The sequence below is a fragment of the Balaenoptera physalus genome (assembly GCF_965194825.1).
Source record: "Balaenoptera physalus genome assembly, chromosome: 19".
NCBI lineage: Eukaryota > Metazoa > Chordata > Mammalia > Artiodactyla > Balaenopteridae > Balaenoptera > Balaenoptera physalus.
Window position 1 is genome coordinate 10,987,424 of NC_138900.1, and position 26,099 is coordinate 11,013,522.

At 40.8% G+C, this 26,099-nt stretch overlaps 1 protein-coding gene across 3 annotated transcripts in view; it reads right to left on the bottom strand.

Moving 5' to 3' along the window:
• ZNF227 (zinc finger protein 227) overlaps nt 1–25,863 on the bottom strand; it is a 32,654-nt gene extending 6,791 nt beyond the window's left edge. For 2 of the 3 annotated variants that reach the window (XM_082438636.1, XM_082438637.1), the window contains exons 1-5: nt 15,033–15,106; nt 12,566–12,627; nt 11,071–11,197; nt 10,023–10,145; nt 1,058–6,384 (exon numbers count right to left, since the gene is read on the bottom strand). In XM_082438636.1, the coding sequence (XP_082294762.1) occupies nt 4,322–6,384; nt 10,023–10,145; nt 11,071–11,197; nt 12,566–12,625 (2,373 nt within the window). In that variant the 5' untranslated portion in view covers nt 12,626–12,627; nt 15,033–15,106 and the 3' untranslated portion in view covers nt 1,058–4,321. Of the gene's footprint in view, nt 1–1,057; nt 6,385–10,022; nt 10,146–11,070; nt 11,198–12,565; nt 12,628–15,032; nt 15,107–17,852; nt 18,017–18,334 lie in introns of those variants that run through there. The other variant, XM_082438638.1, reaches the window with a different exon arrangement.
• Nucleotides 25,864–26,099: the final 236 nt, after the last annotated feature.

Sequence of the window (26,099 nt, forward strand, 5' to 3'; positions counted from 1 at the left end):
CAGTTCTGTCTCTTCTCTGTTGTTTGACTTTGAGAAAATTACTTAAATTCTTCACCTATCAATGTTCTCATCTGTAAAATACAGATAATAACCACATCTTTGTTACGAAGATTAAGCTAATTAATGCATATAAAGGCTGTAGAAGAGTACCTGGCATTCACTATGTTAACAAATTATTATTACTCATTCATCAACACGTCTCATCCAACCTCCCATTTATTCTATAAACATTCGACATTTGCCCAGGAGTAAAAATCTGCTAATGAATGAAGGAAATCTGTTGCCCAACTGAGAGTAGAAATGACATAGCACGATAAATTCTCTCACTTTGGGACAATGTTGCCAGGAGTGATGGGTCATTCCCTCCTCTCTGCAACCTCTTTGAGAAATCAGGGCCGGGAAAGGAAAGATATCATAATCGTGTCTCAGGTCCAGGATAAATCACAGCGGACATCCCCAGGCACCAGCTGGGGGTGAGACCCATTCCTTCCTTTAAAAAAGGTCGTGGGGTCATTAGGAATCCACGAAAAACCCCTCTTCCCGCAGGGGTCAGAGAAGAGCCAGTGGCTCTGCAGCTGGAGCTCAGAACCCACCGCGGGCTCACAGAGGCTTTGAAGGACTGAGCGCTTCTCGAAAGAAATAAGACTGAGAACGACCGACCGCCTTTTCGCAGGTGCCAGCAACCGGTTCTAAGCATTTTCACATCACGTAAATCTCACCACATGCTTACTAGGGAGGCACTACTATTAACTCCACTTTGCAGACGAGAAATGGAAAAGTGAAATAACTCTACGAAGAGTACATCCCGAAGAGACCACAGAGCGTGCAGAAAGTAGGGGAGGCGAGGGAAACCGAGCGCCCGGAGACTCTCAAACCCGGAGATCGCGACCCCTGCCCGCCTACAACTCGGGTACGCGCGAACCGCCCCAAACACCGAGGTGACGAAAACCGTCGCCCCTGCCCTCCACGGCTTCCATTCCCCAGGGCGAGGGTGGCACCTGCGGATTCCACGCCCAGGCAGGCTCGGAAGACACTCGGGTTCTAGGCACTGACTCACCTCCCAGCAGGTACTGATGACCGCGGCCTCTCACTCCTGTAGCGGAAGGGCCCGGACTACACGCCGCTCCTGGACCACACTTCCCAGAATCCCTCAGCGGAACAAGGGCTACACCTCCTCCCTTCGAGAGCGGAAGTGGCTCTGACTACCCGGCGCTGCGGGACTACACTCCCCAGAATCCTCGGCAAAGTAATGCCACGTTTTTTTTTTGTTTGTTTGCTTTGTTTTGTTTTTAAATATAAGCCGGTTCAGTTCGGTCAGTTTGGAGGCGCTATTACTGCTTGATCTTTTTCTTTTCCTTCCTTCCTTCTATTCTGGAGGGGTTTTTTTGTTGTTGTTGTTTTAATTACATTACTAATAAGTGCGACTGAAAAGTAAATGTGGCTGTATAGCAAAGAAAGGCGAGGAGAGGATCTCAAACTCGGTTTATTGCCTTCTTTACTCTCCTTGTGCCTGGATGCATGTAGACCCCTGACAATGTTTACCTGGCATGAGCTATTCATTCCAAGATGCTAAAGACTCACGAGAAGGAAAAGTAACCTTTGATCAAGCCACAAAATAAATAACGACTTTCCCACTTTTGTTGGTTTTAATTGCTCATTTTGAAATCTGGAGTTTTCTGGCAAACGAAAGAAGATGCATTAGCAAGAAGTGAAGGAAATACTGTACTTTGAAAAAGAAAAGTCTAGAATACAGGTATACCTCAGAGATATTTGGTGTTAGATTCCAGACCACTGCAATAAAGCAAATATCGAAATAAACTGAGTTGTATGAATTTTTCAGTTTCCCACTGCATATAAGTTATGTTTACACTATAATGTAATCTAAGTGTGCAATTACATTATGTTAAACAATAATGTACACAACTTAATATAAAAATAATGCTGTTGGAAAAATGGCACCAGTAGACTTGACACAGGTTTGCCACAAACCTTCAATTTGTAAAATTACCATAATAAATAAAATCACCATAAATACAATAGGAAAATAAGTAAATACAATACAATGTTTTATTTTTCTTCAGGATGGTCTAAATCAATGAGCCACGATTATTTAAAAAGTAGGTGCGGAAGTGGGGTATCCTGCTCAGATAACGGTAACAAATTCAACTTTTTTCAGCTTTATGAGGTATAATTGACAAAATTGTAATATATTTAAAGTATATGTGATGAATTGATATACATATACATTGTGAAAGGACTCCCACAAGTGAATTAATTAACACATTCATCACTTCACATAGCTAACTCTTTTGGGGAGAGAGGAGTGAGAACCTTTAATATCTACTCTCTTAGCAAATTTAAACTATACAATACTGCATTACCAACTGTAGTCACCATAGATTAGATCCTCAGACCTTATTCATCTTAAAGCTGAAAGTTTGTACCCTTTTTATAACCAACCTCTCCCCATTCCCCAGGCAACCACCACCATCACACTAAATGTTTCTAAGTTTGACCTTTTTTTCCCCTTAGATTCCACATATAACTGATAACATGCATTATTTTTCTTATTTCATTTAGCATATGCCCTACAGTTTTATTCATGTTGTCACAAACATTTCTCCATATGTATTTCCTGTGTACCAGTGGTTAGAATTAGAGATTCAATTTGATTCAGGTTTATTTTTTTTTTTGGAAAGCATACTTCATGGGTGGTTCTGTTTGTTTCTCCTATTACCCTAACTGGAAGCTGCCAAGACACCTAAAAAGAGAGCAAGACGAGAAAATGTTTTCTATCAAATATCAAGACTCGTTGCAAAGCTATGGTAACTGAAGCAGTGTGGTATTGGTAAAATTATTGAAAAGTAGACCAATCAAAGGGAATTGAGAGTCAAGACATCCATCTAATCATATATAGATTACTGATTTTCTTCAAAAGTGGCACTGCAAAGTAGTGGGGAATAAGGGAAATGTTCAGTAACTGGTATAGGAACAAATGGATAGTCATATGGTGAATAATCAAATTATGTGGAAGGCAAATATAGACCTTTCTTTGAAGATTTGTTGATAAGTTGATTTTAATTCTGTCACCTACCAAAAAAATAAAGAAATAGGAAAGAGAGAGGGAGGGAGGAGGGGGAGAGGGAGAGAGAGAGAGAGACAACTGCTAAAATTTGAATAAGGTCTGGAGGTTAGACGTTATGTATCAATATTCAATTTTCCTGAATGCTATACTTGTGCTGTAGATATGTAAGTAAATACCCTTGTTCTTACCGTATTACTTAAGTATTCAGATGCAAAGGCTAAGAGGTCTGGAACATACTCATGGTTAAAAAAAAAGCATATGTCAGTATGTGTGTGCATATATACACGTTCACATACATTAAGAGAATAATGACTCAAACATGTTAACTGGTGAATCTGAGTACAGGGTACATGAGAGATTTTATATAATTTTTACAATATTTGGAAAGTTTTAAATTATTTCAAAACAAGAAGTTTAAAGAAATGTAAAAATTTATGTCAAGCAAAATCCCATCATTTAGAGATAAGTAAAAATAAATACTTTTTTTTTTTTTCTTTTTTAATGAGATCACACACAAATCCCATGCTTTGTGTTTTTCCAGGTTAATGTATTCTGGACATCTTCCAACATCCATAGCAACAATTTGCACTGGATAAGTAAATCATAAAATACTTTGGCAACCCAACTGATTATTTCTCTGTTTGCTATTATAAACAATAATGCAATGAACATTCCTTTATATACATCTGTGGCAGATACGTATTTACTTCTGAAGATCAAAGGTTCATCTCTGGGGATCTATTCCTTAATTTTAATCCAATATATCATACGAAATAAAGCAAACATATTACAAATTCTTGGCTACAGGAAATTTTTAGTAATTTTATTCATTTCATTTTTCATAGTTTTACAGCTTTAGTAAAAATAACAGTCACTGTAAACAAGTATAAAATGGAAGCTGATGGAAAAATAACCCCAAAGCCCTCCTTGACATCCCCCCTCAAAAAAAACGAGTTAGTATACGGCAAATATCCTTTTCACACACTGTCTTTAGGCATATATTCACTTTGAGAGATCATTTATATCAAGTGGATCTTACCAAGAGGGTTACAACCTATTTCTCCCCTGTTACTATGTATGGTTCTATGTCACCATTTTAATGGATTTGCTGGGAAGATTCCATCTGAAGGAATCCCTTTCCACTCTCAATACTTCATAGAGTTTATCAGCAGCATTGACTCTCCAAAACCTTGAAGACGTGCATCCTGACTGAAGTCATTAACAGACCTCTCACTTTTAAAGACTCTTGCCAGTGTGGACTTTCTGATGGTATGTAAGCCGTGAACGGTGACTGAAGTCCTTACCACATATGTCACACTTGTATGGTTTTTCTCCTGTGTGGACCCTCTGGTGGGCTTGAAGCCGAGAACTCTGACTGAAGCCCTTCCCACACTCCTCACATTTAAACAGTTTCTCCCGAGTGTGAACACTCAGATGGACTCTAAGATTGGAGGGGAGACTGAAGGCCTTCCCACACTCCTCACACTTGTGGGGTTTCTCTCCTGTGTGGACCCTCTGGTGATGGCGAAGATTCAGGCTCCGCCCGAAGGCTTTCCCACACTCCTCACATTTGTAAGGCTTTTCACCAGTGTGGCCCCTCTGGTGGTATATAAACTGTGAACTGTAACGAAAGCCCTTTCCACACACGTCGCATCTGTAGGGCTTCTCCCCAGTGTGGACCCTCTGATGGGACTGAAGACCAGAGGACTGGCTGAAGCCCTTCCCACAGATACTACACTTGTAGGGTTTCTCACCCGTGTGGACTCTCTGATGGACCCGGAAATCTATGGCCTGACTGAAGCTCTTATCACATGCCTCACATTTGTAGGGTTTCTCTCCTGAGTGGACTCTCTGATGAGCGTGAAGGTTTGATCTCCAACTGAAGCCCTTCCCGCACTCCTCACATTTATACGGTTTTTCTCCAGTGTGAATGACTTGGTGCAGTTTAAGATTTGAACTGTAACTGAAGTCCTTACCGCACATGTCGCATCTGTAGGGCTTTTCCCCTGTGTGGACTCTCTGGTGGGTCTGAAGCTTTGATGACTGACTGAAGCCCTTCCCACACGTCTCACATTTGAATCGTTTCTCCCCGGTGTGGACGTTCTGGTGGACTTGCAGATTGGAAGCCTGACTGAAGCCCTTCCCGCACTCCTTGCATTTGTAGGGTTTCTCTCCCGTGTGGACACGGAAGTGGATGTGAAGATCTGTGTTACGGGTGAAGCCCTTCCCGCACGCCTCACATCTGTACGGTTTCTCTCCAGTGTGGACCCTCCGGTGGCATATCAAAGGGGAATTGTGACTGAACCCCTTGCCGCAGACATCGCATTTGTAGGGTTTCTCCCCGGTGTGGACCCTCTGATGTATGTGATAATGCGCGGCCTGAGTGAAGCCCTTCCCACACTCCTCACACTTATAGGGTTTCTCACCCCTGTGGACCCTCTGGTGAACACGAAGGTTAACGCTCCAGCCGAAGCCCTTCCCGCACTCGTTGCACTTGTATGGTTTCTCTTCGGTGTGGACTCTCTGATGGCACTGAAAATTTGAACTTTGGCTAAAGCATTTACCGCACTCCTCGCATTTGTAAGGCTTCTCCCCTGTGTGTGTCCTGTAGTGGATGATAAGGCCTGTGCTGCTACTGAATCCCTTGTCACAACTGTCGCACCTATAGGACTTCTCTCCCGTGTGATTAGATTGACGGGGATGAAAGGAGTTCCTACTGAAACCATCGCCGGATTCACGACATTTATCGGCTTTCCCTCGCGGGTGAATTCTTTGATGACTTTGCAGATGGGAGCATTTCTCTCCCAGGAGAACGCTCGGATGAATTGGGAGCACTTCGCTATCACTGAAGCTTTTCCCACACTCTCTACAGGGATACGGTGTCTCTCCTTTGCAGGGTTTCTGTTCTGTGTCAGTTTTAACAGGATCACTCAGGGGTGATTTCTTCATGAAGGCTTCACATATACGTGGGTTGTTTTTCCCATTCGTTTGCTTACCTCTACTCTGATTCCCTGACTCACTCACATACGTATTCCCACAGGAATCCTGGGTTCTCAAAATCAAAAACTCTTGATTTTCAAGGTAACTGGAACTATCGCCTTTGTGGTTCATCACATGGTTCTCATTTTCAGAAACCTGAAGAGAATCACCTTGTAGGAAATGGGAAGTCCTCCTCTGAAGACAGCACATTGAATCACTTGCGACCTGTTTCCAGATTTGCCAGCAAGATGGCTCTTCACATGAAAGGTATTTTAATGCGACTTTTCCAAGAGTTTCCACCTCAAGGGGATTCTTGCTGCCTAAAAGAAAAAGCGATATTCAGAGGTGAGGACAAGTAAATGCTTTGTTCAGAAACATCGGGATTTCACACTCAGGGATAAGGCCTTAAAAAAACAGGGAAAGGGTCATGTCTGTACCACACCACTTATCCTTTTGTTATGCTTTTTCGTGTAAGTGGAAGCGAAGGACAGGGTCAAGAGACTCTTCTGTAAATGTGAACCATTTAGAACCACAGGTCTAACAGTTTAAGACCTGTAGGTTTGGAATCGGATGGCTGCAGGGCAACAAAGACAACCCACCTTCCAACCTACAGCAACGTCAATTAAAAGCCTAATCACCTGTTCCTTAGCAGGCTTATGACAAGTGGGCTTCTACTGAATTAGGTTAGGAAAGCACAGACTGTAGGCATTAAACAGTATTTTAGGCCCTGGTAGAAATGATCTTCTAAGAGTAAATTTGGGAAGCGGTTGGGATAATAACATTTATTGTTCTAAGCCTGGGAGTGATTCTGGTCTCTGTAAAAAGAAGGGGGAAAGGGAAAACTAACCTTGGACAGCTAAGAAAGAACTTGGGAGGAGAAGAAAGAGAGCAGATTCTCAAAGGCAACCCTGAACGGAGGAGAGGGAGAGTTAGGTTCAGCTTGGAAAGCTTTTGCCCAGGAAGCTGCAAACCTTGCTTTTTCTCTCATTCCCTTCGGGTCTCTCTGCTCAAATGTCACTCAACTGGGTGAGGCCTTCCTATCACCCAGTATAAAATAATTCCTCCCACCCCAACACACCTTCCACTCTTCCCATCTGCCTTACTCTGCCTTCTTTTCCCCCATGGCACTTATTATTTGATTTACTACATATTTCCTAATTTTTTCCTGCCCATTTAGACGAACTAGGATGTAACAATCATGAGGAAAACAAGCACTTTGATTTCTTCATTGCTTCATCCCCACTGTAACAGAATTTCTCAAATTGCTGGCATATACTCGTGAACTGTGAAATCCATTCCATACATTGTGACATTTCAAAGAAAAAGAAGTGGGAATTCCCTGGCACTCCAGTGATAAGGACTCAGCGCTTTCACTGCCAGGGCCGGGTTCGATCCTTAGTTGGGGAACTAAGATCCCACAAGCTGCGTGGTGCGGCCAAGGCGGGGGGGGAACCCTCAATATTCTGTAATAACCTATATGGGAAAAGAATCTGAAAAAGAATGGATATATGTATATGTATAACTGAACCACTTTGCTGTACACATGAAACTAACACAACATTGTAAATCAACTATATCCAATATAAAATAAAAATTAAATTTAAAACAATAAATAAAAATAAAAGAAATTATGTGGAAAAAAAAATAACATGAAAAGCATATCACAAGCAGTAAGGGTACCACTATATAAAATGCTTGTTTCAGCTTTAGACATACACATAAATATGCACATATGTTACATTTATACTTGGTCAGGATGTAAAATATTTCTTATTGAGGGTCATAGTTAAAAACGTAAGGAAGCCACTGGCTTAAAATGTTTAAAGTGGGTACCAAGTCCTGAATGATTAATTTGCTTAAATAGAAAGCTACATTCAAATAATATAAACTGAACACGTTCCAACAGGTATGTGCACATTTCAGGGCATGGTAGGCTAATTGAACATCCTAAAGCTGTCCATGCCCTAATCCCTGGAACCTGCGAACATGTTAATGTATACAGCAAAAGGGACTTCAGATTTGATTAAATTAAGGATCTTGAGATGAGCCCAAAGAAGTCACAAGGGTCCGTATAAAAAGGAGACGGGGGACTTCCCTGGTGGCGCAGTGGTTAAGAATCCACCTGCCAATGCAGGGGACATGGATTTGAGCCCTGGTCTGGGAAGATACCACATGCCGTGCAGCAACTAAGCCTGTGTGCCACAACTACTGAGCCTGCGCTCTAGAGCCTGTGAGCCACAGCTACTGAGCCCATGTGCCACAACTACTGAAGCCCGTGCGCCTATAGCCTGTGCTCCACAACAGGAAAAGCTACGGCGATGAGAAGCCCGCGCACTGCAACAAAGAGTAGCCCCCGCTCGCCGCAACTAGAGAAAGCCCATGCGCAGCAACGAAGACCCAATGCAGCCAAAAATAAATAAATACATTAAAAAAAAAAAAAGAACCCCTACAAAAACAAGCCCTTTATTTTGCACTCCAGTGACCTATAAGGAACATTTTAGGTAGTATCTGTACATGGAGCATGGTTGCAAAATCCTGAAACATGCGGATGCTGAAGAGGTCAAAAAAACCTTTGAGAAAGGGTGGCAGAAAATGCTACCAGATTTGTTAAAAGAGACTTGGTCTATGACACAAAACTGAAGTGTAACAATACGTAGGATCATGATTCCTGAGGTTCAGTTTGCATATAAAAATGAACCCCACTGAAACTAACACAACATTTTAAATCATCTACACTTCAATTTAAAAAAAGAAAAAGAAAAAGAGAATGAGACCCTTTCCAGTAATATTCCTGAATGCATCAAACGTGAAGCAACATGTAGACATGAGAAGGGAGACGGACAAAAGCAGATGGTTATATCCATTAACCACTCTCAGAATTCAGGGCCTAATCTATCATGTTTGCAGATAAGCTTCTCTCCTTTGTTTTTCAGGCAGAGGGAGAGTATATACATTTACATTCCCTAGGAATATCTGATGTTTTTAAATGGGTAGGACTGAGGAATACGCAAATTAAAGAGAAGGGAAGGAAGAGGAGAGAAAGGAAGAGGAGGTCAAAAAGTGAAGTAAACAGTGAGGATCTGAGCGAAGGCAGGAGAACAGAGGGCCTTGAAAGGCTGGGGAGAAAAGTGAAACAATGGCTGGGGATCCAGAGGATGAGGTGGTCTTCACAGATGAAGGCTGGGGTCATAGGTCAGGAGGAGCTGTGAGGAGAGCTTCCTCACTTTTACTCAAAATAACAGTAATTTTTAAAGTAATATCTTCATTCAACAATTATGTACTGAGCATCTACTATGCAGAAGGCTCATCGGAGGCTTTGGGTAGAGACGGGAAATACAACTGACCAAATTCCTACTTTCAAGGGAAGACAGATGATGAACAAGTAAATAAAGACAAGTTACGAGGTCAGGAGGTTATCAGTGCTGGGACACAAAATAAGGCAGGGTGAGGGCACGGAGAATGGAGAGAGGATGGCACTGTAAATGGGGCAGACACACAAGGTCTGTCTGATGAGATGAAATTTGAGCAAAGACCTGAGTGAGTAAGGGAGTGGCTGGGGGCCTCTACACTGAGGCAGAGAGCTAGTCGAAGGTTGGGAAACAGAAGAGAACATTCCAAAGGGGCCAGAATGGCATGAATGATCTAAGAAAGGGTAAAAGGATGGGTGATCAAAGAGGAACTCGGTGAGGAGGCCAGATCAGGTAGGGCCCTGCAGTCCACTGCAAGGACTCAGAGTGAAAGGGGAGGCCTTGGGAGGATTTTGGACAGAGGAAAAGTATGATCTTACTTGCTTTCTAAAGAACCAGTCTGGCTTCCATGTGGAGAAAAGGCTACAGGAGTGCAAGGGCGGAAGCATGGAGACCAGTTTGGAGGAAGCTGTCACAGTCCAGGCAAGAGATGACAGCACGGGGACAAGAGCGGTCGTTACAGACGTGGAGAGAAGCAGATTAGCTGGTACCTGAAATAACAGCTTTGCGGTTCTCACTGGAATGCCCGTTTCTTTGGGTTTCTCTCTCCATCATCCAAAGCTTTTCTTCTGTCTCCAACTGGGACACCATATCTGGCTTGAAGGGAAGATGTCCTATGAAAAGGCAGATATATATATTTAAGATGAACACATAGCTAAAATAGATCTTTGCCCAAGTTCTATAACCCTCAAGTGATCACAAACTGTAATAAGAAATAAATTCAGGGAACTATACTCAATATTCTGTAACAACCTATAAGGGAAAAAAATCTGAAAAAGAATATATATATAATTGAATCATTTTGCTGTACACCTGAAACTAACACAACATTGTAAATCAACTATACTTCAATCAAAAAAAGAAAAACAAATTGAGGTCACAACCTAGTTCATGTCTATATATAGATAAAATTAGATTTAGCCAATGTCTGTTTTTATCATATTTCTTACACTCTCATACCACTTACTGCAAACGGTCACACTTTTGGCTACAATGTGAGGGGGTCTTGATAAGGAACTCTGACAGTTTCTATTCTTATTCCATTTTATTCTATTTCACTGAAAAAAAAAAAAAATAATGCCAGTACAATGAACTAAGTTGACTCCATGATCCACCAAAGTATCCGAAAGACAAAGTATAGAAGCTAAGCTGCCCGTTTATAGTTCATCTAAAACAGGGTTTCTCAGCTGAGGCACTACTGATATTCTGGACTGGCTAATTCTGTGTGGTGGGGGGAGGTGGTCCTGTGCATCGTAGGACGTTTAACAGCACCGCTAGCCACTAGATGCCAGTAGCACCCCTCCCTCAGCTGTGACAATCAAAACTGTCTCCAGACATTGCCAAATGTCCCCAAGGAGGCAAAATCACCCCGGACGGAATTTTGCCTGAGCAGAGAGGGACCAGAAAAACCTATGGATTGGAAAAACTTGTGTCTTCAAGGTCAGGGAACCACTTCACAAGGTCCAAAGCTTTGAACAACTGAGGACCAGACACTCTCAAGAGAGTTGAGGTTCGGGGTCACACAGTGCCCGTCCTCACCCACTGAGACCAGGTTCCGGAAGTTCTCCACCATCACATCCTGGTACAGCTTCCTCTGGGCGGAGTCCAGCAGCCCCAGCTCCTCCTCGGTGAAGATCACGGCCACGTCCTTGAAGGTCACCGCCTCCTACGACATCAAACACATGTCACCTCAATCTCACAACCTCCACTGGACGAAGGGCAGCATTGAGAAGGATAAAGAAGATTAACCCAAAAAATGGTTACCGATTTGGAGGCACTCCAGGCAGTTTTCAGTCCCAACACTTGCCCCTCTCAGTGACAGTGATGTCACCTCCCTGCTGTCCCACTCTATCTCTGCTTTTAATATTCGCAAAGTTCACAGGTCTTGAGCAACCCTCTAGGACAGGTACACAGCTCCCCATCTGTGCTTTCGAGGCACAAGCCATGTCAACCTGCTGCCACATGCACAGCTGGTGAAGGCACAGGGTGAGTTCAAATTTCAAGGTTTTAATGACAGGACCCTGGGCAAATTCCTTTACCTCTCACTATCTCAATTTCCTCTTCTCTATAATGGTGTCTAAATCACAAGGTGTTTGAAAGGATTAGACGAGTGAACATATGTAAAGCACTTACAATGGCGCCTGGCACATAAGAAGTGCTCAATAAATTTGAGCAAGCAGTATCATTAAAATCTCTTTCATTCCATTTTGTGACTGCATAGTATAGTATTCCTTAGAACTGATGATGTAGCTTTAATCAATCCAAATAAAGCACAATTAGTTACAGATTTTTACTTATCATCATCTGCTGTAAAGATCCTTTCACAGAGATCTCAACCAAGAAGTAGCAACTGCACTTTAAAATTTTTGAAAGCATAATGGCAGATTTCCCTCTCAAAAGGTTTTCCCAATTCACCTTTCATATGAGGGAGTACAAATGTTCCTGAATCTCTAGACTGGCCAAATTAAGACATAATTCCTTTTTTAATAAAAAAAGAAAATCTTCCACAATCTAAGTGAAATAAATAAATAGAAAGCTTTTATTAACGTTTGTACACATTTAGTTATTAAATTATTTTCTTCATAAATTTACTTTCCATTATTGTGACGCTCCTATTCTTTCTTTTACTCATATTCCAGTTGGGTCTTACTTTATTTTACTAATTTTAATAAGAATTAGAGATATTAAACCTTTATGCAATGTTTATAAGTATATCCCATCAATTCAAATATTGCAAATATATAGCTGTGAATGCCTGAGGGAAAAGGAATATGAGAAAGCGAAAAGAGGTAGTTTGTAAACAGGGTAGTAGGGTAAATTATTTTTCTCTATTTCAGATTTCCACAATTTTTCAAAGATTGCTTTGTGAAATGATAAAGATGATAAAATAAACCAAACAAAACGCACAGTCTGGCACACAACATGCACTCAAGGTGTGTCGTGTTCATTAACCTTTCCAAGGAAGAGAAAAAAGGTGTGTCCAATCTTTGAGAAATAAAATCCCTTAGGAGAGAGAAAGCAATGCCTTACTTACCTGAAACTCGGTCATTTTCTCCCGCTCCTTCCGGGGAAGGTCAGAGTCCTGAGAAGGCATAATTGGGGAAGGACAAAGAAGGCATGAGATGCAGGCCAGGGCTGTCAGGAGCCCATGTGGATCTTTGCAGAAACTACACATGAGCACTCATACTCCCAGGCAGAGGTGCTCACATACAGCTTGGTAAGCAGAGCTTGGAGGAGACTGCAGCTACTAGCAGGACCGTCAGCCAGCGGCCACTGGATAGTGAACAACCGGCACAACCAAACACAGTCTCCCTACCATAAAGACTTCTGATCCTACCGTAAACAAAATGGAAAGACAATCTATGGACTGGGAGAAAATATTTGCAAATTATGCTACTGACAAGGGATTAATTTCCAAAATATACAAACAGCTCATACAGCTTAATATCAAAAAAGCAAACAACCCAATCAAAAAATGGGCAGAAGACCTAAATAGGCATCTCCAAAGAAGACATACAGATGGCCAAAAGGCACATGAAGAGATGCTCAACATTGCTAATTATTAGAGAAATGCAAATCAAAACTACAATGAGGTATCACCTCACATCAGTCAGAATGGCCATCATTAAAGTCTACAAATAATAAATGCTGGAGAGAGTGTGGAGAAAAGGGAACCCTCCTCCACTGTTGGTGCCAATGTAAACTGGTACAGCCACTATGGACAACAGTATGGAAGTTCCTTAAAAAACTAAAAATAGAGCTACCATAGGATCCAGCAATCTTCCTCCTGGGCATATATCCAGAGAAAACTCTAATTCAAAAAGACACACGCACAATGCTCATAAGTTATTTTTGTAATAAGAAAAAACGGCCCAATAAAAATTACATAAAACGTGGGACTTCACTGGTGGCACAGTGGATAAGACTCCGTGCTCCTAATGCAGGGGGCCCAGGTTCGATCCCTGGTCAGGAACTAGATCCCACACGCATGCTGCAACTAAGAGTTCGCATGCCACAACTAAGAAGCCCATGTGCTGCAACTAAGGAGACGGCGAGCCGCAACTAAGGAGCCCGCCTGCTGCAACTAAGACCCCATGCAAGCAAATAAATAAATAAATATTTTTTTTTAAAAATGTCCATCAACATAGGAATGGATAAAGAACATGTGGTACATGTATACAATGGAATATTACTCTGCCATAAAAAGGAATGAAAGAGTGCCATTTGCAGAGATGTGGATAAATCTAGACTGTCATACAGAGTGAAGTAAGTCAGAAAGAGAAAAACAAATATTGTATAGTATCGCTTCTATGTGGAATCTAGAAAAATGGTACAGATGAACTTATTTGCAAAGCAGAAATAGAGACATATGTTGAGAACAAACTTACGGATACCAAGGGGGGAAGGGGGGGTGGGATGAATTGGGAGATTCAGATTGACACATATACACTATTATGTATAAAAGAGATAACTAATGAGAACCTACTGTACAGCACAGGAAACTCTACTCAATGACCTGTGGTGACCTAAATGGGAAGGAAATCTAAAAAAGAAGGAATATATGTATACGTATGGCTGATTCACTTTGCTGTACAGCAGAAACTAACAACATTGTAAAGCAACTATACTCCAATAAAAATTTTTTAAAAATGATACATGCACCCCAATGTTCATAGCACTATTTACAACAGCTAAGACATGGAAGCGACTTAAATGTCCATCGACAGATGAATGAATAAAGTTGTGGTATGGAATGGAATATTACTCAGCTATTAAAAAGAATGAAATAATGCCATTTTCAACAACATGGATGGACTTAGAGATTATCATACTAAGTGAAGTAAGCCAAAGACAAAGACAAATATCATATAATATCACTTATATGTGGAATCTAAAAAAAGTGATACAAATGAACTTATTTACAAAACAGAAATAGACTCACAGACACAGAAAACAAACATGGTTATCAAAGGGGATAGTGGGTGGGGAAAAGGGAGGGGGGAGGAAGGGGGAATAAATTTGGAGTTTCGGATTAACATATAGACACTACTACATATAAAATAGATAAACAACAAGGACCTATTGTATAGCACAGGGAACTATACCCTGTACTTTATAATAACCTATGATAGAAAAGAATCTGAAAAAGAATATATATATATAAAAAACGGAATCACTTTACTGTACACTTGAAACTAACACAACATTGTAAATTACCTATACTTCAATTAAAAAAAAAGAATAATAATGAAAATAAAACCTAAAGAAAAAAAAAAGATTTCTGATCCTGGGGGTGGCAGGAAATGAAAGGCAACGTAACAACAATGTGGGTTTAGAAAAAAGAGTTCTGGAGTCAAAGCCCTAGGTTTAAATCCTGGAAAAGATACTACGCATCCGTGTAATATAGGGGTATTACAAAAAACCTCTCTGTGCCTCTCTTCAGTCATCTGCACAACGAGGCTAGGATATGAACCTGGCTACTCCTCGTAAACCATACCCACCTCATAGAGTTGTTCCAAGGATTCAAGGAGTAGATGCAAAGTTCTAAAAATACAGGAGTCCCTTTTTCTTGCAGCTGCAAAAAAGCAGATGATCCTTTGCATCATAAACTGTATTTGCAAATGTGTTTTCTAACAATAACAACAAAAGAGACCCGAAAGGCATCTGGATTTTGTGTATGACTGCTCTCCTATGAAAGTCACCTGTATTTTCTGAAAGCCCTGATTCTGACTTAAAATTTCTCCTTATTTAATAATTTGTTGCCCAGTTAATACTATTTTATTCACACTTGTATTAGTTTTCTAAAAAAGTATCATTTTGGGTCAATTTATTTCACTGAAGCCAGAAAAGGCTTATTGGTAAAAGCCTTTCATCCTATGTGCATGGAGATAAAAGAAAAACACACAGAAAAGAAAAAGAGACAAAATAAAAATCAAGAAACATGGAAGATAGATTGAGAGGCTCCAACATTTGTCTAATAGGAGTTTAAGAAGGGAATGGAAGCAACTACAGAGAGGTTTTATTTCAAGAGATAACTGCTGAGTTCACATATAGAAATTCTGAACAGCATAAATAAAAATACATATACTCCTAAACAAATGATAGTGAAACTCAGGAAGGCAAAGGATAAATAATTAACTAAAAACAACAACAAAAATCCTTAAAGCTCCCAGAAAGAAAATATAATTTACCTAATAAAAATGAAAATTAGACTGACAGAAACAGGGAAGCAGAATGGAGATCTAAAATATATGAATGATATTTCCAAAATGAAGAAAAAATATCGTGAATCTTGACTTCTATGTTCAATTAAATGGTTATTTATATGAGAGAGGAAGAAAGACGTTTTAGCTGATTAAAAAAAGAAGAAAATTTACAACTAAATGAACCCTGAAAGAATAGATGGTAAGGAAACATGTAAATATGTTGGTAATATCTTTGTTAAAAGAAAAACAAAAAACCTAGAACGATATGACAAATTTTGAGGGTGGTTTTAATAAAAAGTAAACCTATAACCTAGCCTGCAGTGAAAAAAAAAAAAAAAAGGTGGTATGAGGGAGCCATCATCAAATTTCAAGTGTATTTTTATTTATTTTCTATATTTTTCAGACTGAGAATACATGCTGATTAAATTTAGTATTTGTTGAGACAGATATCGGTTTTAAAAGTTAAAATAGAAGACCATACAATTTTCAAATGAGTTGAGGGTAAATAAAAGGAATAAACTGAACTGAAGACAATAAAAGAGAATAAAAGGAAGAAATGTAAAGCATGATGATTTAAAAATATATTTAAAAAATTTTACATAAATCAATGAAGTTAGAACACACCCTCACACCATACACAAAAATAAACTCAAAATGGATTAAAAACTTAAATATAAAACAAGACACCATAAAACTCTTAAAAGAGAACATAGGCAAAACATTCTCTGACATAAATCATACCAATGTTTTCCTAGGTCAGTCTCCCAAGGCAAGAGAAATAAAAGAAAAAAATAAACAAATGGGACCTAATCAAGTTTATAAGCTTTTGCACAGCAAGGGAAACCATAAACAAAATGAAAAGAACCTACGGACTGGGAGAAAATATTTGCAAATGATGGGACTTGATAAGGGCTTAATTTCCAAAATATATGAACAGCTTGTACAACTCAAACAATCCAATCGAAAAAGATGCGGAAGACCCAAATAGACATTTCTCCAAAGGAGACATACAGATGGCCAATAGGCATGTGAAAAGATGCTCATCATCGCTAATTGTTAGAGAAATGCAAGTCAAAACTACAATGAGGTACTACCTCACAATGGTCAGAATGGCCATCATTAAAAAGTCTACAAATAATAAATGCTGGAGAGGGTGTGGAGAAGAGGGAACCCTCTTACATTGTTGGGGGGAATGTAATTTAGTGCAGCCACTATGGAAAACAGTATGGAGGTTCCTCGAAAAACTAAAAGTAGAGTTGCCATATGACCCAGCAATTCCACTCCTGGGCATATACACAGACAAAACTATAATTCGAAAAGATACATGCACCCCAGTGTTAGCACTATTTACAATAGCCAAGCTTATGGAAACAACCTAAAATATCCACTGACAGATGAATGGATAAAGAAGATGTGGTATACATATACAATGGAATATTACTCAGCCATTAAAAAGAATGAAATAATGCCATTTGCAGCAACATGGATGGACCTAGAGATTATCATACCAAGCAAAGTCAGAAAGACAAATACCATACGATATCACTTATATGTGGAATCTAAAACATGACACACATGAACTTATCTACGAAACAGAAAGACTCACAGACATAGAGAACAGCTTGTGGTTGCCAAGGGGAAGGGGGCTGAGGAGGGAAGTACTGGGAGTTTGGGATTAACAGAGGCAAACTATTATATATAGGATGGATAAACAACAAGGTCCTCCTGTAGAGCACAGGAAACTATATTCAATATCCTGTGATAAACATAATGGAAACAAATATGAAAAAGAATATAACTGAGTCACTTTGCTGTACAGCAGAAATTTACACAACATTGTAAATCAACTATACTTCAATAAAAATTTTTTAAAATATTTTAAAACATATTTTAAAGTAAATAAAACATTTTATATTTTAAAAAATGTTTATTTATTTTAAAAACACATGTACGTGTGGTAGAAAAACACACGTACATATTAACAAGCAATTAAACATTCTCAGATGTAGTCAACAGACAACTGATCTTTTTCCTAGTGGTAATTTACTAAGTGAAGGAAACCTGATTAACTGAAAACAGACGACGGACCAAGAAAGACCTTTCAGTAGTATGTACCTGGGGCTATGCTGTGAGGAGCCAAGAGGTCCTTCCTTCCTCCCGTTTCCGAATTCAGGACTGGCGAAGAAAAGGATGTGGTGGAAGAGCACGACTGTATCCGTCTGCCGGATACACTGCCGCGGGACGTCCCCAGGCACTAGCGCGGGGTGACTCGGTGCTTCCTAAAAAACGAGATCAGTAAAAGCTCGGGAAAAGCTCGGGAAGGGCTGTCTCCCGACGGATGACAGAAGGGCCGTGCCATCGCTCCTCGCTCTCTCCCTTCACTGGGGCGTCCAGTCAAAAGGGCGCTCGTGCGAAAATTAACTGCATCAATAGCAAGAGCCAACCCGTTATGTGCCACCAGCGTTCGAAGCTGTTGACACGTATGGCCTCACTCGATTCTAATCACAACCCTACCCAGTAGTGACCGTCTCTCCCGCTATCTTACAGAGGAGGAAAGTAGGACGCACGGATAATCAACAACTCGCCATATATTGTACCGATAGAAGTAGCAGCTCTGCTTGGTACGCGGGGGAGGAGAACAGAAGGATGCCGCGCTTCCGCCCTCCACCTCTCAGCCTCCGCCGGCGGCCGCGACTTCTCCATCCTAAGACAGCCGGCTAGGTAGCGACTAGTCCCACGCTCAGGCCGAAAAGGCTCGCAGGGGTCTTGGGGGTGCAGGGCCGACTCACCTCCCGTATCGAAAAAAATGGTGGCTGCCTCGCTTTCCCGGAGCGGAAGTGCCTCTGACTACACAGCGATCGGAACTACACTTCCCAGAAGCCCCGGAGACACGCCGTAGCCCCTCGTTTCCGGATAGAGTCCGGGGGGAATACACTTCCCAGAGCCCCAAGAGGAGGAAGGGCCGTATCCTCCCCGTTGGAGCTTTAAAACAAAACAAAACAACCCCAAACTCTTGGGAGTTCTCGGCCAACGACTTCCAGGATCCCCTTCGTGTGAAGCAGCTCTCTGACGCCGGTAGAGCTTAGCTTTATCTCACTGACGAACAAAACATGATAAACAAATATTGGAAGAGTCATAATCTTAAAAGACTGTAAGAAACAGATCAGTGTAATAGAACTGTACCCGCTCTACCAGAGGGAAAAAAAGGGGGGAGAGGGGAAATGATAGGCTTAAAATGCAGTTTTAGACGATTTTTAGATAAGTGAAAGACCCAAAAAATGCAACAGGGGCAGATTGTATTGTCGATTTCCACTATTGTTAACAGAACAGTCAAAAAATTCAGAACTTGGCTGCTGAGGACAACACATGGAGTGAAAAGACAAGCTTCAGCGTGGACTGTGTGATCAATTTCTCAATGCAATCAGGGCCATTGTAATCAATCCTCAGGGAGTTTCTGAATTTGAAAGACAAACACGTTGTTGTTAATTAGGTGTTTATACAATAGTCACTACAAAGATTGTTGTTTGTTCAAATATATTAATGGAAGAAATTTGCACATACTGAGGTATGGGGAAGTCATTCTGGCTTTTACGTAATTTAACTTTAAACTTTACCCTAACCAAAACAGCCTGTTTTGTGGCCTAGTAAACAGACATCTGCTTTAACCATTAAAGAAAAGGGTGCAGGACTTCCCTGGTGATCCAGTGGTTAAGAATCCGCCTGCCAATGCAGGGTACATAGGTTTGAGCCCTGGTCCGGGAAGATCCCACATGCCGCGGAGCAACTAAGCCCGTGTGCCACAGCTACTGAGCCTGTGCTCTAGAGCCCGCGAGCCACAACTACTGAGCCCGCACGCCACAACTACTGAAGCCTGAGTGCCTAGAGCCCGTGCTCTGCAACAAGAGAAGCCACCGCAGTGAGAAGCCCGCACACCACAACGTAGAGTAGCCCCAGCTCGCCGCAACTAGAGAAAGCCCGTGCACAGCAACAAAGTCCCAATGCAGCCAAAAATAAATAAATAAATAAAAATATATTATTTTTAAAAATTAAAAAAAAAAAGTGTGCAGTGTCCAGAAGTAAAGAATGCCCGTTTTGAAGACAGAAAAACGCCTCCCTTCCTGGGATGTCAATGCTAGCGTTCCTTCAATGATAAGGTTCCCTGGAGCTGAGGCCATGCTGACTCGTAATGTGAGTGCTAATGTCTTTTTTGAAACCTTGAAGGAATATACTCCTGTCATGTTTGATGTTCTTTGTTCTGACAAGATATAAAACTGTGCTGAAAACTATGCTTCTTTGGAACAGTTCCTCAGAGCTATCTGAGAGGCTGTCTCCCAAGCTACAGTCTTCAGTTTGGCTCAAATAAAATTCTCTTCTATTCTTATTATAGGTTGATTATTGATTATTTCCATTAACAGTATGACAGAATTGATGTTTCAAAGAAATGAGACTGGAGAGAAGAGAGGAATACCTAAAACTATCCATATATCCATGACAATATATTTTTGCATTTCTCATTTCTGAGCATATATTCCTTTTTCTGTTATCCTTAGCAGCTATCTCTTATGGAGCACTGAGTGTGTGCCAGGGACTACTCCCAACTCTTTAGACTCCGGGATCTCACTTCATCTTCACGACTTTTTTTAGGTAAATACTATTATTTCCTCTATTTTACAGTTTACAATGGAGCCAGAGGCAGAGAGAGTTAAGTAATTTGCCCATGTTACTAAATTAGTAAGTACTAGAGCCAGGTTTCAAAATTTGGCATTTGACAACCAGAGCCTGAGAGGTAACGGTTACACTAACCACATCTTGTATAATCAACATGAACAGAATGTTTAACTTCAATTTTTTCTCCTTCCTGATGCCAGAAAGCTGAAGCCTAACATGAAAATTCAGTCCTTTTCACATGCATGTCTATCCAGTGCCTTTAAGGGAAGGTCCAAATACTTTCACCAGCCTCAAAAACAGGAATCTTCCATATGCTTGTTTCCCTCTTCAAATCTGCTTTCCATGCTACATGTCCATACATGGTGAATCGCTTGTACTCCTACAAAAAGCTTTTTTTGTATCTGCTGTTCCTTCTTGTCATATACTGCTGCTCTATTCACTTCTAGGTCATAGCTTAATAAACATTCCCTTCTCCAGTAAGACTTCTTGTGAGTTCTTGTCTTGCAGACTAATACAAACCGTGTATGATAACCAGGATCACAGACTTGGACTCAGGCTGCCTAGTTAAAATACTCGTTCTGCCACTTACTCTGTGAACTCTGTCCCTTCTTCTTCATTTGTAAAATGGAAATAATAATAGGATTGATATGAGGAAGATACATGTAATAAATACATGTAAAAGCACTGGAGACTCTGCCTGACTCACGACCACCTACAACAAGTTAGCAAATATTCTCAGATGATAAACACAGGACACATAAATTAGAGATAGTCGGTTTCTAAATAAGTTTTCTTTACATCATTAAAATATTATCAATAATTAATGTATATCAACTTTTGAATGCTGTGAAAAAAATTAGGAGATTCTGCAACCCATTGAAAGTGAGATAAAGGATCAGTAAAGTTTATATTGTTCTCCTTTACTGTTTCCTAAGTCCATTTCAGGAATTTTGAATAAAATCTAACTGAGCTGCAGGCCTCTGATTCAGGATATTGGGCAGCTACACCAGCCACAAATGCTGAAGAATTTCTCCCTGCCAGTCTTTGGTACTAAGTATTCTTTAAAGAATATAACATTCTCCCTGCAACAAAGTAGCACACAGCCAAAGGGAGAAACAGATCAGAAACCAAGATTTAGAAGACTGGACTTGTTTCAAGTCAAACTTCAAAATAAAGAAACCAAATTCATAATTATTCCTCTCCAACTTTCAATGTTTCTATGTCCCTAAACTTTCTTACCTACATAACTACCATCCTCCTGGCTGCCAGGAAAACCGTGAAGTTAACAGTTGCTTTCCTTTGCTTTTCATATATAATCAATTTATGTTAATGGATTTTAAATTCTAGTGACTCCATGACTGGGGTTTGTTTTTAGTTTAAATTATTCCATCTTCTCTTCCTCCCAATCTCCCCAAAAGTATTTTGTGTGAGAAGGGGAATGGACACAATTAGATAGGCAAAACTTTGACGAGGGTTGCAGATGACTGATGGGGTGGTGGGCAGGTTTCATTACACTATTTTCTCTGTTTTGTGTATGTTTCGGCCTTTCCTTAATAAAAATTTAGGAAGAAATACCATGCGTAGTACAGCTCCAATGCAAAATGCATTAAAAATGTTAACAGTGTTATCTCTAAACCTTGAGATTATGGGTAATTTCGTTTCTTTCCTTTTTACAGTTCTGTATTTCCTAATCTCTCTAGAATGGGCATACATTCCTTTTATAATGAGGATATAAATTACAAAGCCCCAAACCACTTCCAAACCTGACAGAAAAAAAGACTTCTTTAAACCATTCACATGACTATTTCTGATGATTTAAAAAAAAAAAAAGTACAGCATAGAGATTAAAAACCCAGATTTGAGGCTTCAACTCCTCGGGTTCAAATGGTAGTTCTGCCTCTTACTAGCTATTAAGTCTTGGGCAAATAAGATAAACTCACAAGAGTAAATTAAAAAAAAAAAAAAAGAATTTTTCCTTGTCCAAAGGGTCTGTTTTTCCTGTCCTTTTTCTTAGAGCAACTCCATAAAAAACCCAGTGCTTTTGGATCCTTTTTTAACCTTTCCATATGCATGAAAATCTTGTTAAAGCCTAAGGAAGCCTCTTACCAAGTTTACAACCCAGAAGCGTTTTTCAAAGTCCTGGGGTTTTTCCCTTTAGAATGTAAACATCTTAGAAAATAACCCAGCGTCCCAGTCACTGTGGGAGTTTAACGAAGGTGCCTTTCAGTGAGTTGTAAATCTGCTAGCAGGGGAGATCAGATATATTTTATTATTCCTGCAGAGAAAGTCAATTAACAAAACATTCCCAAGTAAATTTAAGATGAATTTATCAAAGAATTTGCAGTAAATGGGGGCAGTCACTTCCTCTTATAGGAAAACAAGATACCGTTAATCTTGAGAATGTATGTACCAAGTCGTCAAAATAGACTAGCACGTAATTGCCTGACTGTATAAATAGTGTTAAATTTCTTTCTCTGTAATCTCTTTCCACAAATTATCTACAACACTGTACTCTGGAAATGCTTATTCAGTAATAAGATTGCTTTCTTTTCGACACCGTGTAGAGAGGACTTTGTGTGTTAGGCGGGTGCTTTACTTCCCCCAAACAATACCTCCGTTTCCTTATCTGTTAAAAAAAAGAAAAAGGAAAAAAAGCCTAATAGCTTTACCTACCTCATAAGGCTGTTGCGGTCATTTAATGAAGTTAATTTGTATAAAATGATAAGGGACTTATCAATGATTAATGACACTACTTTAGTGATGAGGATAATGAGGCCAAGACAGATTAAGTAACTCGCATAACGTTATACCGCCAGGAAGTGGCAGAGCTGGCTGGTAGGAGAGGGAAGCCGGTTGGAGCGCCGGGAGACCTTCAAACCAGGTGACAAGCGACTCGGGCTGCCCCCAACACAGGGCTGCACGAGCCTCTCCAAACGGCAGGCTCAGCGGAGGGGAACACAAACTTCCCCCAACCCCATACTCTGCAGCCGGCAGCAGCTTCTCTTACTCTCCCCGAGGACGAGGGCCAGGGCCTCGCTGGCTCCCCGCCCGGGCTTGGAGGGGCCCCGGGGATCGAAGACCCATTCACCTGAGGGGAAGGTGGGCAGCAGCCCACCCCTCCTACAGCGAAAGCGCCGCCTTCCCACGAGAGGGAGCCCGTTGACCACTTCCCAGAATTCCCTAGCCCTGCCGTCCAGAAGCGGAAGTGCTCCGGGCTGCACGGACCTCAGACTACACTTCCCAGAATGCCCGAGAGAAACGACGGCCACGGTCCCGCCCCCTGAAGAGGAAGTACTTCCGAGTACCCTGAGCTTCTAGGCACTGAATTCTTGTAGGGGGTTCCTGAAACACTCAGGGTAGAGGAATTTTAAGAGCTTTTTTTTTTTTTTTTTTTTTTTTTTTTTGGTTATAAAATTGCTTTAATTCAGTTCTCTCCGCATTACAAGCCGGCAGTGGCCTGCTATACTCCTTACAATACTGAGCCTGTAATTGGTGTTATCAAAATATACATCTGTGTCACCGTAAAAAAACCCGCAATTGCTGCCCCTCACGTCTTACAACAAGAAATGCCAGCGCAGAGTTTGGCAAAGTTGTCCAATTTGGCGCTGCTACTGTCTTTCTTGGTGGCTCCTACCCATTCTGTTATTGAAAGCTAAGCATCACTTTAGCCATGGTCAAGGGGCTTGAGAGGAGGTCAGGGTAGGGAGAACAGGAGTCCGTAGTAAAACCTTAAAGAGCTGCCTATAGGAATAAGGATAAAAGGGTAATGGATCGCCTTTGCGGGAGACTGAAACCAAACTCCAAATTACCTCAATTACTTGAAATTGGATTAGAGTGAAGCTTTTTTGTTAGTATCTTCAATCATCTAACGGAAACAAATGAAAATTCTCTCTAGGGAAGAGAGCATCATCATAGGCTTCAAATTATTTCTATAATTTAAAAACATATTAATATTGGACAAAGTAGTCCTTGAAGAAAAAGCATTATAAGATATACAAAGAAACAATAAGTTTCAAATTATCATGAATAACAGCTTCACATAATGTAAAAGCAAACTTGAAAAAGCAAAATTGACAGAACCACAAGAAGAAAAGCAAAATTCTCAGTTAGAATGGGAGTTTTCAATACATATTTAGGAAGAAATGTGGAACTTTAAAAGCATATACTAAAACAGAAGAGAAGCTGAATCTGAAAATTAAAACATCCCCCTCGGGAATTTAATAAACAAATGACAAAAAATACACTAAGTATATGGCAGGAAATGAGATTCATGAAATAGAAAACAAAATAAGTGGATTTTTTTAAAAAGGGCCAAAAGAACATTATGACTAAAACAATAAAATTGACAAAGTCCAGTAACAGTGATCAAGAAAAAAAGACAAAAATGGCATTATTACCAATTTCAGAAGTTAAAAAGGGAGCATCACTAAAGATTTTAAGAGAACATTTTGAGGAATATTATAATGATAAATTTGAAAATATATGTGAAATGGTTATAAATTCCTAGAACAATCACATTTAAAACTAAAATAAAATTACAGAAAAATTACACATAATACCTAGTGATAAAAATGTTGAAATTTTTACCTCCAAGAATGAAAATCAGGAGCATTCCCTGGCAGTCCAGTGGTTAGGACTCTGTGCTTCCACTGCAGCAGGCCCGGGTTTGATCCCTGGTTGGGGAACTAAGATCCTGCAAGCCACAGCCTACTGATGGTAATGCTCTTAGCTACAAATGCCTGAGGCACTCACCTGGGCTCCGAATTACTCACACAGAGCCCCACAGACATTTCCCCCACTGGGGCCAGTGTTGTGGCTGGGCCAGCCTTTATGGTTCTTATTATTATCACAAGACACACTTCAGCAAAAAACCATTAGGGAAACCATTGGGTTTCCCTGGTGGTGCAGTGGTTAAGAATCCGCCTGCCAATGCAGGGGACACGGGTTCGAACCCTGGTCCAGGAAGATCCCACATGCCACAGAGCAACTAAGCCCATGTGCCACAACTACTGAGCCTGCGAGCCACAACTACTGAAGCCCATGTGCCTAGAGCCCATGCTCCACAACAAGAGAAGCCACCGCGATGAGAAGCCTGCGCACCGCAACAAAGAGTAGCCCCCACTCGCCGCAGCTAGAGAAGGCCCGTGCACAGCAACGAAGACCCAATGCAGCCAAAAATAAAATAAATAAAATAAATAAATTTAAAAAAAAACAGAGGGCTTCCCTGGTGGCGCAGTGGTTGAGAGTCTGCCTGCCGGTGCGGGGGGCACGGGTTCGAGCCCTGGTCTGGAAGGATCCCGCATGCTGTGGAGCGGCTAGGCCCGTGGGCCACGGCTGCTGAGCCTGTGCGTCTGGAGCCTGTGCTCCGCAGCGGGAGAGGCCATGATGGTGGGAGGCCCGCGCACCACGATGAAGAGTGGCCCCCGCTTGCCGCAACTGGAGAGAGCCCTTGCGCGGGAACGAGGACCCAGCACAGCCATAGATAAATAAATAAATAAATAAAATAAAGGAGTTCCTTTATAGAAAAAAAAAACATTAAAGAACTTTGAAAAACAAGATCTATTACTCACAGATACTCTCTACTTTCTACCTTGCTGTGTGGCCTTTAGGCATGCAGAAGTCACTGATCTTATACCATGTTCCTGTTAAAAGTTCCACTTCGGTAGCTGGATATGCCTGGATTCTCAGAATTCC